Genomic DNA, 20,041 nt, shown 5'->3' on the forward strand with positions numbered 1-20,041 from the left:
ATGAATATAGTAAATATATTAATTACTAAATAGCTAATATAATAATAACTAAATATTAAATAATATTTTAATATTAAAATAAACCCGATTTTAACTCCGATTAATCCTTCCGATTAATCCCCGATTTCCGATTAATCCTTGAATCGGTGGCTCAACCGATTAGGTCCGATTCCCGATTTCTGTAACACTGTCAGTATTAGGCTATTAGTCACTCTGTTCCCGTCATGAGTATACGCTTAGAACAGGAAGTTCTAAGTATTTTAATATACTTGTAAAATAATTTTTTAAAAATTAATTTAAATTTTTAATATGAAAAACTTTAATATCTAAATTTTTATTTAAAATCAATATTTTTAAAAATTAGTTATAAAAATATATTTTATTGAAATATTAAATACATATTATATAATATAAAAAATTATATAAAAATAAATGGGACAAAAACGCTAAAACTTACTAATTGACTTCGAAAAGGAGGTCAGTCGAATCGGATTTAATATATCAAAGTGTTTGGATGTAGTGCTTCTGGACTTAAAAGTGGCATAAGCTCACTTCCACTTTTTTGCTGCCGTTTGGCAAATTATATGAAGTGCTTATATATTGTAATAAAAGCCGAAGAAAAAAGCTAGGGGCTTTTTTCCTTCTTTCTAATCTTCTTCAGTATTGCTTAATGTTTGATACATTGCAAAATTTCAAGTAAATGAATCTACACACGAGACCATATGTACCAGAGATGATCTAAAAAAAACCTAATTAATTCATGACTCGAGATGGATAATAAATCTTAGATTTATTATTATAATAATTTTTAATAATAAAATTTTGTATTTATAAAATATTTCATGTATAAATAATAAAAGGTCTTATACTATTATAATTTATTCTTTAATAGAAACAAATTATTATATTATAAAATTACGAAACTATACCAATTTATAAGTTAAGTTATCCAAACACTTATCAAAAGCTTATAAGTCACGGTATTTAACTTATAAGTTCACGTCAACTTCTCACTTCTAATCCACTTATTTACTTTAATAAATAAGTCATTTTTTTCAAGTTCAGCCAAACAGCCCCAAAATACTCAACTAATCTGGTATATTCGATGTTAAACACAAATATATGGAAATTTGACGAAGTGCTCGAATTCCATAAATGCAGTAAAACCAATTTTCGACTTTTACACTCTTGGCTAACGTAAATCACAAAGCTGCAAATCTTTCTAGTTACAAAGAATTCAGAATAAATATAACCAGTTAATCATTCAACTTGTAGTCCAACAGCATCTTGATCAGTTGGCAGTGATATTTGAACAAGCTGTCATTCTTAAAAAAGTGTAAATGTTATTCTCATCTCTCAATGTATCAAGTTTATAAGAACTTACAAACCTTGGTGGAGTCAGCACTTTACGATCAACTTGAACTTGCGAATCATTTCATAATGTGAACATTTGATATCGATATATATGTAATTTTACGAAATCGAAAGCGATGGTCAAATATTACCTACCACTGATTGTCAATTTAAACGGATAACGGCGAAGAATTCCGTCAATATTATTCCATTTTATTGTAACGTCATATCGTGCATCCAGCACCCACAATTAGGGGTGGCAATCGTTTCGTATACTTTCGTTTCGTGTATTTTCGTGTTTCGTGTACTCGAAGGTGAAACCCGTATCCGCCCGTTATTAATTTCGTGTACCTAATTTGAAACCCGTATCCGTTTCGAATTGTTTCGTGTATATTTCGTGTACTTTTCGTGTATATTATATATAAAAATATTAATATATTTTTTAATCAAAAAATGGATTTAATATATATTTTCCTTTATAAATTTATTAAATGTGAATGATATATATTATACTTGTATACAATTCTTTATAAATTTGTTAATGTATCCACAATATATATCCACACATACGTATAAATATATACTTTATACTCAATTATATATTTAATATATCATTACATATATATAATAAATGTAATCTACAAATATTTCGTGTACTTTCGTGTATTTCGTGTACCCCAAATGAAAACCCATATCCGACACGAAATCTATCGTGTAATTTCGTGTTCGTGTACTTTCGTGTTTCGTGTATCGAAAATCAAAACCCGTATCCATTTTTTTCGTGTCGTTTCGTTTCGTGTTAGTGTGTTACGTGTCAAATTGTCAGGTCTACCCACAATAGCCTTTTTATATTTGCAGACATAACCGCTAAATTATCAAATAAATTTTCAACAATTTTTCTTAAAAAGTTTTAGAACCTCGGTCATTTCTCAAAAATAAATTAGAACTGACTTAGTACTTTTTTAGTGATTTAATTTTTTCAAATTTACCCATGAATCACTTTTATTTTTGTTATGACATTTTTATCTTTATTATTACATTTTTAATAACTTATAAATTATTAATAAATCAAAATTATTTAACAAACATTTTAAAATCATATTAATTCGTCATAAATCACAATCTTAAACTCAGCCAAAAAATCACCTATTCCTATCTATGTCTTTCTACATCCGTCATGGAGCAATAATACATCTAGCTTATCATTGTAATCTTCAAGCTTACTGATCACAATCTTAAACTCAGTCAAACAAGCACCTAATCCTATCTCTGTCTTTCTACATGCGCCATGCAGCAATAATATATCTAGCTTTTCATTGTAATCTTCAAGCTTACCGATCACTTCATCTATTTTACAGCCGTTAAAGCCAGTAAAACCAGTGCGAGATAACACACCAGCGGAACCAGGGCGGGGGACAAGGATAACACATCAACGGAATTTACATTTTGGCCTTACTTTTTGCTACATTGAGCCCTACTTGATCACATCAGATCAATAAAATTTATCATATAACAAAAGAGAAATGTGAAGGGGAGGGTGTCTTCTTGCTGAATGCATTCAACTAGATAGAGATATCGAACGGTCTTGGACATACTCCTGAACTACCTCGCTGCGCGAGACCTACCTCTGAACTGCCTACTAGCAAGGATCAAAACAACATGCTAATACCTAGTTTGTTATAAACCTTAACCGGATACCTAGTATTACAAGGTTAAGTCAGGGGGACTGCTAATTCTCTTTATACTTACTCGACGATTGATTGATCCTGCCCAGTAGTACTAGCAGGTTGGGTATGGGATACCAGATATGGATGTGGCCATATTGGTTGAAGGCCTGGTAGTTGGAACTGGTGTTGACATGTTGAGCGCTTCTGTGGTAGGATTCATACTCATTGCCTTCAGGACATGTTGTGGGTACGGAATACCAGATATGGATGTGGCCACATTGGTTAAAGGCCTGGTTGTTTGAACTGGCTGCGCTGGTTGGGTAATGAACTGGTTCAGGGCAGCAGAATAAGCGGCCCCTGATAGACTTCCACGCATGCGGCCTGTTGGCCGCCACTCCTGCCCTGCAGCTGACATATCCACTAAAACTTCAGGCGTTGCCGGTTGGATTGTTCCTCCAGTGTTGCCCGTCAAAGGCCTGCTGTCTGCAGAGACATTCCTTATGATAGGAGGTTCTTGTACTAGACCTGAAAGCATTTGTGAGCTTATTCCTGCTAATTGGGATGCTTGTTGAGCTGATCTATGGGACTGTCCCGGCTGCTGACCAACAGGTGGTGTGGAAGTAACCCTATTCAGCAGACCTCCATGAGGAGATTGAGTAGGTGGTCCGTGAACCGATGACCTGACCAGGCTTGGGGAGGGACTCCGTATGTTCAACATTCTTTGTCCTATAGATTGTTGATGCAAGTTATGGCCATCAGTAACAGGTACTGTGGGGACTCGATAACCACGAGGATGTCGACTAGAAACTGTCGGAGTAATTGGTTGAGATGGCTGACTTGGACTGAACTGACCCTGCTGACCCCAACTCTACATGGAGAAGAACAATCAGCCAGTCAAGCATATAATGTATAGTATGCATGGACAGAACGCTATAATGAGATAAAAGTGATATAAAGAAACTTGTTTTTATACCCTTACTTGCTGCTGCAACGAAGATAAGGACATGTATGCCCCCGGGTATGAACTGAGATGAGACATAGGCTGCTGACGCCTTTCAACATTACTGAAAACTGGGTTAGAGCTGTTTACCATCAAAGGGTTAGGACATATCTGAGAAGCATTTATTGGCCTTTGTTGCAAAATAGATGGTGAAGCTTGGACAGGAAGGCCTTGAACACTGTTTGTATTTATAGATGTTGTAGGAAACCTCACATATTCATTGACCATATCAAAATTACTGAACTGTTGTACCGGTGTATTTACGGGAAGAGCACTCTGGCTTGGCGCATCAGAGGCTGCAAGGGGAGGTGCATGAAAACTATCAGGCTCCCGACTAAGAGCAGGAGATATGGCATCAGTTAACACAGGAGATACATGACTTGTAGGAGCGGATACTGAGACAGCATTAACCTGGGCATCTATCCTGCCATCTGATGTTTCAGATCCATGAATGGGCAAATAAACTCCTGACCCGTAGCAATCTTTAAATTGCAACGGAGTGCTCTGATTAATTACATTTGTACTCTTAGTACACGGGTTGCTCAACTGGTCCTGCTTATGCGCTAAAAGGGGATTTACACATTCATTTTCACCATCACTCACTATGTCCATCACATCAACTTCTTCAGTTAGATCCATTATGGGAGGAAGTCTGTTTGTCACTGTACACTGTGGAAGGACAATGTCATCCAGAGTACAATTTGAGGTTTCTTCATGTTGCGTGTCACTTTGATTGTTGCTTTCAGTTGCAGCTTTCCATGATCCGTCAGCAGATATCATCACAGCAGCAACATTAACTCCCACATCCTCTAAAATCTAATAAAGAATTGGCATATTTACTTAAAAGTACAGAAGAATACATTTCCAGAACAAGAAACAGCAACAAGTACTCGCCTTCACCATCTTCTGATCTATACGAATGTCATTAAAGCAGACAGTCTGGTTACAGTGGGGGCAGCGCCAGGATGGTCGTCTTAAATTCATATCCACATAATTGTCGAGATCAAAAGACTGTCAAAAAGGGGTACGGCAAAGCATAAATATAAATGAATACTCCATTAAACAAATTTCGGATAAATGAAGTGGGAATCAAGTGAACTTCTACTAATCTATGTAGACATTTTTGCAAAAACATATGTCCATAATGATAAGTGATAGAAAGGGTGGAAACTGGAAACTAGCAAGTAACCCTCAACAAGTTTCCAACTCACTCTCAACATTGATCCTCTGAAGTCTACACTCAAAGTCAAAGATATAAAAGAACGAGACATCAACAAGGAGTTGCATGATTTTTAAAGACAAATCTAGGATAATCACTACGTTTCGCTTCAGTAATGTTTGAGCTTTTAGTTTCTCTTTTATGTCCATTGAGCTATTACACTTCTTTCCCATCTCAGTTACAAGTAAAGAAACACACATGCCATTACAGTATTAGCAAACGCCTTTAAAGGCCGATCATCTCCTTCGCTTAAAAACAGTAAGCAACCTCCATTTTTCACCAGAAAATTACAGTTTATGATTGTATGCAAGGTTCAATATCCAAATAAGAAAACACATCCCGTACTATGGTATAATCACCCACCGATCATCTCTTCGCTAAAATAGTAAGCAACTAACATTTTTCACCAGATCCTTTTAAGTAATCAAAAAAGAGAACACATCCCTTACTATGATACAATCACCCACTCAGAGCATCTCCAACCCATTACACTATATTGGTTTAACTTTTTTACATCAAATAATGGTAAAAGTTGCACTATTTCCATAATCAAATCCAACCCATTTTACACTACGCAGGCACGTATTGCACTAAAGTATCTTACTTGTATTAAAACGAATAAGACTGGGTAAAATGGTATGAATTTGCTTAAAAAGTAATAACGCTGAGAACAGGCATATGTTTGGGATCTTGAGAAACACTATAAACATTGCAGTTTTTAAAGTCGGGTCGGAGTTATTTTTATACTAAAATCATGTAAAACTACAAATTTACAGTTATACAGGAAAATGGCCTTCTCAATTAGAGCTGACAAAAATATCAAGTTGCTACTTTATTATTTCTACAAAAACGCACAAGCATAGTGCTAAAATCTCTAAAAAGTAAAGAGTGAGAAGAGTCCAGCAAACACAGCCAAAAAAGGTTCTAGTATCAGCAAGCTTGCTACTTGAGAACTGCAAAGACACTCTACCCATTGCTAATTAACGTTGATCAACAAGAACTGTGAAACGATCCAGACAAAACTAAAAATTCGCTATATAAACAATTCAATGATGCTACTAGACAAAATTATCTCTTACAATAAGAATTAGCATGTGTTTTCTGTCAACGTGCAGAGTGCAGACAATAGAGAGACTGACCTGATGATGTTTGCATAAAACACCTTTGACAGGAATTCTGATACGCTTCATGCTGTCGACATTGAAAATCAATATAAAAATTCATTAATTTAGCTAAATACTAAATTTAAATTTAGGAGTTAAAGTGCTAAACAGTTAAAGTTTAGGAATCTATGTATGAACAGTAAAAGTTGGAGGTATGCACTAGAATAAAAAATTTAAAAGTGGTTCATTGTGTTGCTAAGATATGCATGAAGCACACGAAAGATGATATGTGTGCTCAGTTATTAGAATTTATTTAAACCTTGAAGCAAAAGGTTAAGTATAAATTACCCAAGCTGAACAACTTCCACTAATATGCATAATGACTAGATAGTATTTTACCATGTCCATGATTACTTTCAAAAGACCGAACACTTTAAAAGGAAGAGATAATTATTAAAATACAGAGGAATACCTTATTGGACAACTTAGTGAAACTCGAGATGGCCCTTCAGTCAAATCCGTATCTATTTGAAAAATAATTTTTGTTATTACAACAAGGACGGGGAAGTACAGATACAGTGCCACAAACACACATAATTACGTTTAGCAAAAATTTTCAACAAAAAGAAAATCCAAGAGGACAACCTGAATCCAGTAAAGCAACAGTAGGCTGAACATAATCTTGCAAGATGGGACGAACAGGAGGTTTCCCCAAACTCATACGGGCCACCATTATTACGTAATTGCCTTCATAAAAGTATGAGTGGTCTCAGGGTAACATACTAGACCAAAAATATATATATAAAAAGAAAAACCATTACAAACCATTATACTGCCCCACGGCTTGAAGAAGATTTGTTCCATGTTTGAGCAATTTAGTTACATTGGTGGGAAGTTGAGGTCCATTGTCCTGAGCAAGGAAAACTGAAGTTATTTGTCCCACTATATTATAGGAGCACCCATTATGTTTTAATTATTTTTCAAAAGAAACTCAAAACAAACCATTAAAATATTGCTTCTACTTTCGACACCCTTCCCATTCAACAGAAAGCTTCCCAGTTGACAATGAAGAAGAACTGGTTAGAATGATCAGTTTATTTTTAAACAAAAAATAAGAGTTCATGATGATAGAAATGTTCATACTTCACTTGCTGCGGACTAATGATACACGCTGATGTCTCCAAGTTGTCTATTTCAGCTACAAATAACCACTGCAGCGCACACGAGATTAAAACATGAGCAGCACAGATCAAAACAAAGTATCGATATTACATTCTGGAGAGGGGGGTGACTAGGGCGAAGACAAAATCAGTTAGGCCAAAACGTTTTACAACTCACCCATAATCTTAATCATTTTTCAGGTGGGAAAAAATACCATTAACCTTCGCACTACTTAACTTCAAAGTAATTTAAAAAAAATTGGCAAGAAAGTAACTTATAGGAAAAATGATATTGGTTTGCTGTGTTACATGTTCTTTCTTTTTTTTTTCTGTCAGGACTGTGTTGCATGTTCTTATATACATGTATGCAGTATGCCACATACATATGCCTCTATGTATACTTCTTTAAAAGCATGTATGTTAGATATAATTCTCATATTTAATAAGGGGTCTACTTCATTCCGTGCATTTCAAGTACAGAGACAAGTCATCAATGATACAGAAATTCACAAAACCAATGAGCTGATTTCAATTGAAAATAATGGCTAAGAAATATGTAGTGAAACTGGTGATGTGTGCACACAAAAACACACACTTTGCCGTGTGTAGAAATTTTGTTGTACTGACAAATTGTATTTCAATCTAACATCACTTTTGGCTGATTTAAAGACTTAATGATTCACATATATTGACGAATTTTGCATTAATTCCTCCTAAACCTTTATTTTTATAATAGACTACTAAGGTTTTTGGACTTGCATCTCACACTCAAGGAACCAGATACCCTACAGGCTATAAGTCATAAGTTCACCAAGATTAACAGCTAGACTTCTGTTCAGCTTAGAGAGGGAGGAGGGAAAACTCTGGAGGTGATATCCAAAATAACAATCATGAAAAAAACTTACAACATCTTGTGGGACATTTAAATTTTTCGGTATTTGGAAATCCATCATATACGCCTCATATCCGGGCTACAAGACAAAACAACGTTTATAAGCCACTTTCAGTATCCAGTATGTGTCCCATCACTTGGGCCTATATCAGTTCTTAACTATAAGAAGTATAACCAGGAAGTACGTATTCTTCATATAAATTTGAGAACGGCTACCTTAACAGCAAGAGAAGTGAGAATTTGATCGATTTTCATTTGTGGATAAAATCTGCAGATAGCACAATCACAGATAATTCAATTTAATTCAAAATTAAAACAACCGAAAACTTCTTCAAGATTCTTCATAGCATGTGATTCATAATTAACACAGCTTTAAACGCTTACTCTACTGCTACAATTAAGGGGGGAAAAGAAGAAAATACTATTATTTTAAGACAAATCACAGACAATATGAAAAATAGAACAGCTGTAAAAGAAGGGCCATTTATGCACTACTTAATGCAGACCTATGTTACCGGACTCTTTATTTCACCTCACGTACCAGCATTAGACAATCAACACTCAAAGCTTGGGGATGGACACTCGACACTTTATTTTGGGCCAAAACATACAAAATTTTTAATATATTGCTGAGGCAGATACTATCACATATTCATGTTGAACACTTCCACCAGAGTCCAAGTAAATACAGCTGCAAACATTACAAAACTAGAACTGAAACCAGGCAAGACAGCTAACAACCTACAAAACTTGCTGTTTTGGATATACAGGCTTGACTCCAAAATAGGTTAAAAATTAAATATAATAACAAAAAGTAAAAATGCCAATAAAGTTTATTTGGTTCGAAGAAAAACAGCTATTATAATTTTTTTAACATACATTTCCAGTGTACAAGGTCCTTGCAAATAAACTTATCATTTTAAAAATTGACTAAAAGCAGTATGTGCATTATCAGTTTGACAGACAAAAAAATGGATAACTCTGTCAAACTAAAAATGGACACCAGAGCATAGCATAAATATCACCTTGACATTATTGTTGTGATGGTTGGTTCCAAACTACTCATGTCGGTCTTCATATCTATTGTGCAGCAAAATGCGCTCCCAATCTAAATGAAAACCATACACACTGATATCAACACTACAAAATTCTCTAAACTTCATATCACCGCATGAAAGAATCAGCAAATTACAAACCTCATGTGCTAGAGTCTGCAGCTCCTTACTGTCATTATGCAAAAACCATCCATTCTTGCAGGCAGTCTATTGCAGTTAAGAAAGAATAACATAAAAATTCATTGATTGATAGATAACCAAACTAATCAAGCTTGAAGACTTCACGAAAGAAAATACCACCACCACGAAGCATACAACACATAGATGCAAACGATTAATATATCACTTATCATCAGCACATATCACAATGAGTACTCTATATACTTTATCACTTTGTTAATCGATCTTAATAGGGTGTCATTACAAGCGCTTAAGTTGATATAAACATCACTTTGGCAAGTGACCAAGTTGATATTTAACCCATTTTTAATCAAATAATATTGGCTCAAAGTTGTATGCCTGTAAAAAGGGATAACAAGGCAAATGCAATAAATAATATTACCTTTACGGAGATCATTAAAACCATAATTGCTGCTTGTAATGCACAATCACTTCTGTGTTCACATATCTGCATGTTAAATGTTCATAGCAAAAGAATGAAGTTCGTAATCAAATAATTTCAATATAGAAGTATAAAGATTGCATTCCATATGAGACTGAAATTCATATTTAAACAAATATAATAGATGATAATTATCAACAAACATAATATTTGAGGTTCGGGTAAAGATTTTGTTTACTTGTTACTGCTATGAATATTTCTACAAGTATAGCGGATATTTGCTTAAACCAAATATTAGAGAGTCATATGACAGATGACCAACTTTTATAGAAAAATGCCCCTTTATTGGTTACAGCCTTGCAGACTAAAGAAAATAATGCCAACTTAAATAAACAATATACTCCTAGAAACTAGACGTGTATGAATGGTTAGCAAAAATTAAGAACCAGATAACCAGATACAAGAAAGATGATTTCAGCTTTCTAGATCACGAAAAATGACTGGAGTTTAAACCATATTAACCATAACAATATGAGCTACAACAGCCTTTGTTACACTCCAAAAATTTATTTAACTTTAATCTTATCTCTACTGAATTACAGAATCTAGACCTTAATGTTCTTTACAAGGCAACTAAAGCTAAACATGTCCAAAAAAAGGGACTTGGGTCAACTATTCATACGTTACAAGATACTACAAAATATGCACCCTCCATTCTAAATTCATCCATTTCCACTTTAAGAAGTACATGGGCTTTGACAGATGCCTGTTTGTAAAGCTAACTACGGTCCAGCAGATGCAGTCACTTGCGCCAATGTGAGAGCCTCCTTTTCTTTTTCTTCCATATGCAAACTTACTCCATATATCTGATGAATCTTTTAAATATAGTAACTAATACACAGAAAACTGCTACTGATACTTTTGAACAAAATAGGACTTCCCCTGTTCCGACTTCCTTGACACAGATGAAACTTGAGCAGAGAAAAGAAGTATAATAGTCGGCCTCAGTCTCTTAGTTTAATGTGTACAGCTATCGAAAATTCGTTAGACACACAAAATATATTTAACTCAGAATACAAAAGATGTGTTTTTTGTAGGGAAAAAAACAGTAAAGATATTGAATTGAAGTTCAAGTGGAATTATATTCAAGACGATATAATTTTTTAACCTAAAAGGATTAATAAAATTCTTGTTATATACTAGTCTTACCACAATACCAATCTACCTTGAATTAATTTTATATAAATAATTTCTTTTGGATATGATAGCATAGATGCTTATACATACCAGTATAAATTGCAGCTATTTATAAACCAATAACATGACACTCAATTAATAAATATTACCTGCTTCAACAACGTAGGAAACTGCAAGTCAAACTTTGGAACTTCGCTACTTGCAAGGGCATAATCAATACATCTGCATTTGACAAGAGAATGAGTAATGAACTGCGTGAAGTATATAAGTAAAGTGAATCTAATAAGCACATCCAGAGATAGAACTCAGACTTATATCACTTCTTTTAGCAAGATATAAACTTAAAAATATGATATTATATTAGGAGAAAAGATTACTTATCTACTGGTTTTCATATATGAACACACAAATCACTGCTTGAAATCAAGAGAACATATTTGATCACTTTTAGCTGCTAGTCAGAGGGCACTGAAACACTGCGCAAATACCTAATCTCTGAACCCTTTAGGTAATGCTGTTGATGTACTTTAGTATTCCTTGACAAAAGACTGGGAGTCCTACAGTTAGAGGTGTTGACTCTGTAAATGATTATGAGAATGATGCTTGAATCAATTTCCCTAGATCTTAGTATGTTCTTTAACTTCTGTTCCTCTGGCAAAATTTGTCCATTTCTACCAGTACTCCCTATCTATATATGTAATTCTTCTCCTCTATTCTAATTTGCCTAATTCAGGTACACATATCTCACTGTAATTATATATACTTATAATCCTTGGTATAATACTCCAATTACGGCTTATATTGATCAAGCAAAGTGTAAAAATAGTTAAAGTCTACACCATTCAACACCAAAGCTGCTACTCTGGCCTATAGATAATTATTTTTGAGCAGTACCAAACAAGTGCTCTCCCTAATTGATGCTTTAATATCATTTTATCTTATTACAAAACAAATCTCAATGGCCAATTTTTCCTTAGGCTCTTGAACTTATAAACAGGATACACTACATCAACATATCTCCAAAGCATGTCCAGAAACAATAGATTAATCAACATTCTTATTATCTTATAAAAACATTAGAATTTTTCTCCTACGGTCAATTCAGTGAAGTTCTACACATTACTTGTGGGCCCTCAAAAAAATACACCGAACAATCCAAAAAATCCATGGTATTGGCCCTCAGTATCACAAATTTAAGCAATAATGGCTCAAATATCATATCCGGAAAAAATGGCCCCAAATCTAACTTTAAAACGCTACATCATGTAACGTTTATAATTTTTTGAAAACGCTATACGATGTAGCGTTTATCCCTTGTTTTAGCCCAAGTTATGGGGAAACACCTGGAAATAGTAAAAATCTAATGCCAGATAATGTAACGTTAGATCGTAACATTACTTTATCTAACGTTTCAAGCCCATGTAACATCACTCTCACAACGCTACATCATGTAGAGTTTTATCCTTATAACCTAAGGAGCGTCTTGGAGTGTTATTCAGGTATTCAAATCATTTCAACTCCAATTTATCATATTCATGGCCTTTTCTCTAAAATCCACTGGCATTTGAATATTATTAGGTTTTAATGGATTTTATATAATCTCAATTGAATATCATCATATTTTTAAACATGAACTAAAATCCTAATTAAATATCACCGGATTTTATAATATAGCGCCCGTTTGTTTAAGAGGAGCAGAAGCTGTTTTTCTTGACCCGTTTGTGTAAATAAATAAAAGCACTTTTAAGAAGTTGAGTTATTTACTTCTCACTTCTAATTAACTTCTTTACTTTAAGCAAGAAGTCATTTTTTTTAAACTTGCCCAAACAGGCTCATAACTTCAAATCTTTTAAAATCGATACACCCCTAAACTAGGAGGGGTGTATTGGATTGGGATTTTAAAGCATTTTTTTGCATTCATGAAATCCGAGGGTATTCGATTGGGATTGTTTGAAATCCATTAAAATCTTGAGGTATTCAATTGGGATTTCAAATAATGCTACAAAATCTGGTGGTATTCAATTGGGATTTTAAATTATGCTTTAAAATCCGAGGGTATTCGATTGGGATTGTTTGAAATCCATTAAAATCTGATGGTATTCAAATGCTGATGGATTTTTTTTCATTTCATAAAATGATGGATTTTGTGGCATTCTTCCGTGTATTTTAAGTTTTTTAAAATCCCACCAAATTCAATGGGATTTTGAAGCATTGTACCTAAATCCTATCAACTCTGCGACATTTCGTCAAGAATCCGCACAAAATCAAAATCCCATACAATCCATTAAAATCTATAGACTAAAAACAATGCATTAAAATCCCAATCGAATACACCCCCGTAGGTTTTCCTACATTAACTATCCAAACTACAAACACATACACACTAAAACACAAAAACAAAAACATACACACATACTCGGTTTATCCCACTAGTAAAGTATTGCTTATCAAAAAATCTAATAGAAAAATAAAGTAACCTTGCTAAGGAAATGCAAAGATTAGCGAACTGAAGAGGATCGCTTTTATCGAAACTACGCATATGATCCCGTAATCTCGCCGAGACAACGACCAGCTCACACGCATTCACCTCCGACGCCGTAAACATTTTAGTATGGGAGTGTTGTTGTGTTGGAAGTCCGACAGTCGCTTGAGTCTCAGTAGCTTGTGAAGGCGGTCTTTTTTACTACATAAGTTGTGTTTGATTTGACGTGTGAACGTGTGGATGGGGTTGTGTGGTGTGGAGTACACTGGAAGTAAGGTGAGGGTGAGATTTGTGGCGGAAATTATGGTGATTCCGGGTTCAGGGTGGAATTAGTGCTTGTAATCGGGTTTGTTTACGAAGGGGTTGATTTGCCCAAATTTGTGTGATAATATGTGATTGGCTCATTTATATATATAAATAATGGGATTATATATATAAAACACTCAACTAAAATCTGACACAGGCACAGGCTGCTAAGCGATTCGGAAAAAGAATTTGAAAACCAATTTTGAGATCCCTAGCATTACTTTTGAAATTATTTAAAAAATACTGAAATGTCATATTCAAGTTTAGAGAATTATAATTTTATTTTGAATATTTTGCATTGACTGGTGTTTTCTCTTTCCTTCATTTAATTCAATTCTCTGTCCAATTATTTCTTAAAAATTACTAGTAAGGTAGAGAATAGAGAATAATTACAAAAATTTTGCTTAAAATCTACATCATACTTAGTATATTAACTTGTTATTAATCATATATCATATTATTTTTTTAACAGTGAGTGAGGAAGCCGTTCGAGACACTTTCGGGAAAGAATAACATGTACAGTGTATATTATTTCATACTACACCTTTAAGTGGTAGTTTTTGTTTTTTGTGATACGATGGCGAATTAATTTTAACAAACACGCAGTATGATATGGAATATTGTGTTTTGAGCACATTTAGATTGGTTAAATAAGTTATAGGATTAGTAAGGACTTATTCTTTTAAAAAAATATATATTTCTATAATTTTTTTGGATATAAGTGTTATTGAGAGGTTTAATATTCATTATGTAGGAAAAAATAAGTATGTAAGGGTTTATTTAGAAAAATATACAATTTCATATAATTTTTTCTAGAAATAAACCGTTGTTCGAAAAATAAATTTAGTTTAACAGTTTTAATATTACAAAATCCATAAAAATGAATAGAAATTAAGTTGTGATTCGAGTCAGAGGAGAACTCATTTAAGCAAGCTGGACTTCCAAAACTTGCAGACACTCAAAATTTTGAATAGAGTAGAAGTTTAGATTTTCATCTCAAAGTAACAAACATGTGTTTGAATTTATCACATCAAATAATTTAAATTACTTTTCGGTCATGAACACCCATAGTCCTTAAGTTTTCATCTTCATAAAAGATATCTCCAATGGTGATATTAACGAGAAAAACACCGTTTATACAGCTCGCACCAAAAGCCATTCCCTATACAGAAGCACACTAACGATCTTCAAAAACATTAAATCAAAAAACCAAACTAATTAAGTTTCGAAAACTACGAAAACATCTGATCAAGAAGCAAAACGATAGCCATTGCCACCCCCTGATCGAAACCTGGCCTTATGATCAACACGAAAACATCTAATCCGAACGAAACTCCCTCTCCTCCGATCGCCGCTTCCTTTTTCCTGATCTCCGCGACAACTTTTCTCGATTTATCGTAAAATTTGCAGGATCGGTGTGCATAAGATCCTTCAATCACGTATGCATGCATTTTATTCGAACTCGTGGCTGCGTACACATGAGCAAGCACATTTCCGTTTTGCTGCAACATGTGATTGATTTGTTTTTTCGCAACCAGAATCGGATGCTTGGTGTCATCTGCAGAATTGTTGTCGTCGTCTTCGTCGTTGTAAATAAGCCATTTATCAACCAACCTCAACTTCTGCTATTGGAAACAGAGATTAAGAAAAATGTATAGAGTAGTAGAAAGTAGAATTATTAAATTTTATATTTTTAGTAAATTTTGAAATGTAATAAAGTGGAACACTACGGGAAAACATGACATAACCGACCGCCAGAATCGGTCGGTTATGAACAATATCGGTCGGTTATAAGCCTAAAACCGACCGATATGGCTGGTCGGTTAAACCCTGGTCGTTAACAATTGGTCGGCTTTAACCCTTAAAACCGACCAAGGAAGTGGTCGGTTATGTGCTGTTTTGTTCCCAGAAAAGTGGCCCTACTTGATGCCACTTGTCACCACGTGGCAACAGGTGTCACACCACGTCAGAAGCGACTGGTAAAACCGACCGATTGCAGTGGTCGGTTTTGTGCGGTCGGTTTTGACCTGTTTTCTTGTAGTGGAAGGAGATGACAGAAAAGTGTAAAGAAATGACTGGGACGGAGAAAGTACCTTACGACGACAAAGAGTAAACTTGGATTTGCCACATCCGTCCATGAGAATTATTTCACTCGGATGCTCACAATAATTATCAACCCTATAAGCCAAATCACCCTCTGAATCAATCACCGTGAATCCATTGCAACTAAGAACCAGAGATTTCCTCCACACTGTCAGTGATTTATACGAAGCCTCGTCGATTACATAGTCTTCTTCATGATGCTCTTCATGGACTTCATGAACTGTTCTTGACAGAGATCTTAAGAAAAGAAACATCTTTGTATGCTGAGCTTTTTTTTCCTGATTTGTATGTTTGGAAGTAAAGGAACACTAACAAGGACTTTGAGATACTTATAAGGACAAGAATAAAAGTTTGATTTGTGTTACTATTACCATGTAAAATAAATATTATGAAATCGACAACCATATAATACCTAACTCTGGGGACAAGAGCCTAGTCATTTGGAAGCTTTTGAACATATGTATATCCACCTATATCTTGTAACTTCCATGTTACATAGCTCTGGGATAATGTGCCACGTCGATATACAGTTAAATCTTGATAAATAAACGGATTCGAGAGAATGGTTAGAATATAATACGATCCTCCTCAGTCCTTTTTCCAACATCTTGAGTTTGAATGTTTAAATGAACACTTAACATGGTATGAGAGTTCAGACTCGCAGGAGACTTGAGTTCGACTCCCGAACTCTTATTTAAGAGGGTGCAACTAGGTTTAGAATATAATTGCACACTTGTAGATGCATGTGTGGAGATTCTGTTTTCTGCGAGTTCTCTGGAAAAGAGATAATAACTAGATTAATTATGTGCTTGCACAATTGTGAATCTGCTGAGATTTGAAGTGGCTAAGCTAAAAACAAGAGAGGCTTTTATCTGTATACTAATATAGTACATGTTCTTTGTTTTGGCTTGGAGGTGAAAGCTAGGCAGTTTTTGTTTTGTATTCATTGGCAAGTGTACAATGCAAGAGAAAATGAATTGCTCAGCTGAAAAAACGATCTCCGAGATCTTGGAATAGTGAAGATCTTCTGTCAAAGGGATCCAAGTAATGTGTTTCTGCAGAGCTTGAAATCTTTGTTAAATTATGACAAACATTATTTAGATTATTTTTGAATAAAAAAATAATATTTATATAAAAAGAAAAAAATTAAAAATTAGTTGTGATATATTTATTTTGAAGTGCATGTCAAGTAATTTCAACCATGTTTAACCGAACTACACAAATTATTATATTTTTATCAATCATTTGGCAATGTTTGTCCGGTAGTATTTGGTAAAAATACGGAGTACTTATATCGAAAAGAGATAATATTTATATAATAATTCTAGTATTACGTATTTAATAGGTGTTTAATATTTTTTTATTAATATAAATAAATATTTCTTATAAAAAAATGAATACATATATTTTCAAATATTTATAAAATAAGTCAAGCTTTTGAAGAACAAAGCATCTCGATAGTTTGACTGCTAACTGCACGAACTTTTGACTACTAGTTGGAACAAAGACTTGATACTCTGTTTAGTTGCACAGTCTGCAAACAAGGCTTGCATGGATTATTTATATACTAGTTGAGCTCTTTCGGCATCTACAAATATCTTGGGTACACTATTTTAGATATTATCGCAAGGACATAAATAATTGTTGGCGTATCTTTCGACGATGATATTAAATTATTCTCTGATTTCTACATGTGCTGGCTGGCCTGGCCTCTAGAATCAACTCTAGTGACTCATTTTAATATGTACATGCCTTCACATAGTACTTCTCCGTCTCTAAATATTTTTTTCATTTGTCATTATCACGTTTGTCAATATACATTTTTGATTATTAATATTTTTAATTTTATATTAATATTAAATATAAAAACTTCACCGTATTAAAGTACTCATAAATACGAATTAACAAGATCACTCATGACTATATTTAATCTTATAGATTAGACGTAAATTAGTAATTTGTCTCGTGTTATAAACAATACCGACATTTCAAATGGGCAATGTTTTTAGAGACGGAGGGAGTAACATATGTCGGGACTGTTCATAACATGAGATAAATTACTAATTTACGTCTAATCTATAAGACTAAATATAGTCGTGAGTGATCTTGTTGGATTCGTATTCACGAGTACTTTAATACAATGAAGTTTTTATATTTAATACCAATACGAAATTAAAGATATTAATGATCAAAATTGTGTATTGGCAAACGCGCCGAAGAGAAACAGGAAAAGTAATAAGAGACGGAGGGAGTAACTAACTACAGTTCAGTTGGGTATTTTTAATTTTTTTGTACAAGCGCCGTTGTGGTTACCTGTAAAACAACAGTGAAAGATCGATTATTTAACACAAATGAATACACGTAGAATGTACACAGACACGTCTCTCTCAGAGAACTTTTCTCAAAATCTTCTGATCAGAAACTTACCTAAAAGAAATTTCGGTGAGAGATATGGCTTAGGCTGGCGTTCCGTCTCTGAAATAATGATGAATTGATGATCTGGAACGATTAATGTTGAAAGTTATAGGGATTCTCGGGTCTTAGTCTTGATCAATACGAGAGAATGATTTTAAATACGGTTTTTCTCTGGTGTGTCCATGAGCACACAATAAGCGCTAACATCTATGAGTTTGGTGCATTCTGTCATGTAATTATAAATATGGATGCCCCCTGCATTTACATCAATTCAACCAATCAAAATCCTCCAAACTCATCAAATTTTGTGCATATTGTGTGCCCTTGGGCACACATTAGAAAGACCCTTTTAAATATCATTGCATCCAATTCAAAATACTAGATTACGTATCGTCTCAATTTAAAACATTATACTCCCTCGGTCCCTATTTAGCTGTCCAGTTTGGAAGTAAAAACTTGTCCCTATTTATTTATCTGTCCATTTATAATGTAGTAATCCCACTAGTATTTTCCTACAATTAAGGCATTAAATAAGAGTATTGATGGAAGTTTTTTATCAAACTTAAATTTTCTTAATATGCGTGAAAATGTTAAAAATGGACAGATAAATAGGGACAGAGAGAGTATCATATTATGTTTCGGAATAATTTTTAGATTTAAACACAACACGATATAACTTTTTCTCCTGAAAATCAAAACGAGGGATACTCTGGCGGTATTGATAAGTGAAAATTCAGACCATTTTTCGTAATTATGATATTTTAAAAATTATTTGAAAAAAAAATTATAATAGAGATATTCTCTTTGGTATCATGTCAAATAACTTATTCTTGAAAGTTTAATATATTGATAAAAGGAAGAGAAGATATTATCAAGATCATATTAATATATTATAATCAAAACTAAAGATCATATTCTTGAAAGTTCAATATATTGATTTACTCTATCAAAAAAAATTAAATGTCCACAAAATTAGCCCAAGATCATATTAATATATTATAATCAAAACTTAAGATTTCTTGAAAGTTCAATATATTGATAAAAGGAAATGATTTCTAAATTCTTACTCTATCAGAAAAAATTAAATGTACACAAAATTAGCCCAAGATCATATTAATATATTATAATCAAAACTAAAAATCATATTCTTGAAAGTTCAATATATTGATAAAAGGAAATGATTTCTAAGTTCTTACTCTATCAAAAAAAATTAAATGTACACAAAATTAGCCCATCTATTTCAAATTAAGCTGCACACTGAATTACATGAACTATTGATGGCATCATCCTAAATATGGTAAAACAAGTATTTCCTTCTTTCCGTTAATGTTGTCACATCTCTATTACGTATATCTTACTCCCACGTTATTCTATACTATTAATTCAAATAACTAAAGTGGCCACAGTCCACAAAAGTTCAACACAGTCTACATGATTTTTCGAACTTCCAATCCCATGGGAACAACACAACCTTTCATCATGCAATGTATCTGAAAATTCAACACCATTTTTGGAAAGATTTTGAAG

General features: G+C 33.6%; 2 protein-coding genes across 4 annotated transcripts; both read right to left on the reverse strand.

Annotated features, from left to right (window-relative positions):
- Window positions 1-2,427: 2,427 nt before the first annotated feature.
- Window positions 2,428-14,159, reverse strand: LOC108210279 (E4 SUMO-protein ligase PIAL2). 2 transcript variants are annotated; one of them, XM_017381615.2, is made up of 16 exons: window positions 13,686-14,159; window positions 11,358-11,430; window positions 10,012-10,077; window positions 9,591-9,656; window positions 9,420-9,502; window positions 8,611-8,662; window positions 8,408-8,473; window positions 7,486-7,553; window positions 7,345-7,393; window positions 7,168-7,252; window positions 6,988-7,089; window positions 6,815-6,866; window positions 6,379-6,430; window positions 4,915-5,031; window positions 3,994-4,836; window positions 2,428-3,888 (listed from the first exon to the last, which is right to left on the reverse strand). In XM_017381615.2, the coding sequence occupies exons 1-16, from the start codon at window positions 13,811-13,813 to the stop codon at window positions 3,133-3,135; spliced, it is 2,658 nt and encodes an 885-aa protein (XP_017237104.1). In that variant the 5' UTR covers window positions 13,814-14,159; the 3' UTR covers window positions 2,428-3,132. The 2 variants fall into 2 exon arrangements, with proteins under 2 accessions (XP_017237104.1, XP_017237143.1); XM_017381654.2 differs by having other exon boundaries at window positions 4,000-4,836; window positions 13,686-14,158.
- A 907-nt stretch (window positions 14,160-15,066) lies between these two features.
- Window positions 15,067-16,477, reverse strand: LOC108196811 (protein LURP-one-related 17). Of its 2 annotated transcripts, none has more exons than XM_064089823.1 (2): window positions 16,090-16,477; window positions 15,067-15,621 (listed from the first exon to the last, which is right to left on the reverse strand). In XM_064089823.1, the coding sequence occupies exons 1-2, from the start codon at window positions 16,351-16,353 to the stop codon at window positions 15,229-15,231; spliced, it is 657 nt and encodes a 218-aa protein (XP_063945893.1). In that variant the 5' UTR covers window positions 16,354-16,477; the 3' UTR covers window positions 15,067-15,228. The 2 variants fall into 2 exon arrangements, with proteins under 2 accessions (XP_063945893.1, XP_017219738.1); XM_017364249.2 differs by having other exon boundaries at window positions 15,067-15,618; window positions 16,090-16,462.
- Between the last annotated feature and the right edge of the window lie 3,564 nt (window positions 16,478-20,041).

Source organism: Daucus carota, chromosome 1 (genome assembly GCF_001625215.2).
Source record: "Daucus carota subsp. sativus chromosome 1, DH1 v3.0, whole genome shotgun sequence".
NCBI lineage: Eukaryota > Viridiplantae > Streptophyta > Magnoliopsida > Apiales > Apiaceae > Daucus > Daucus carota.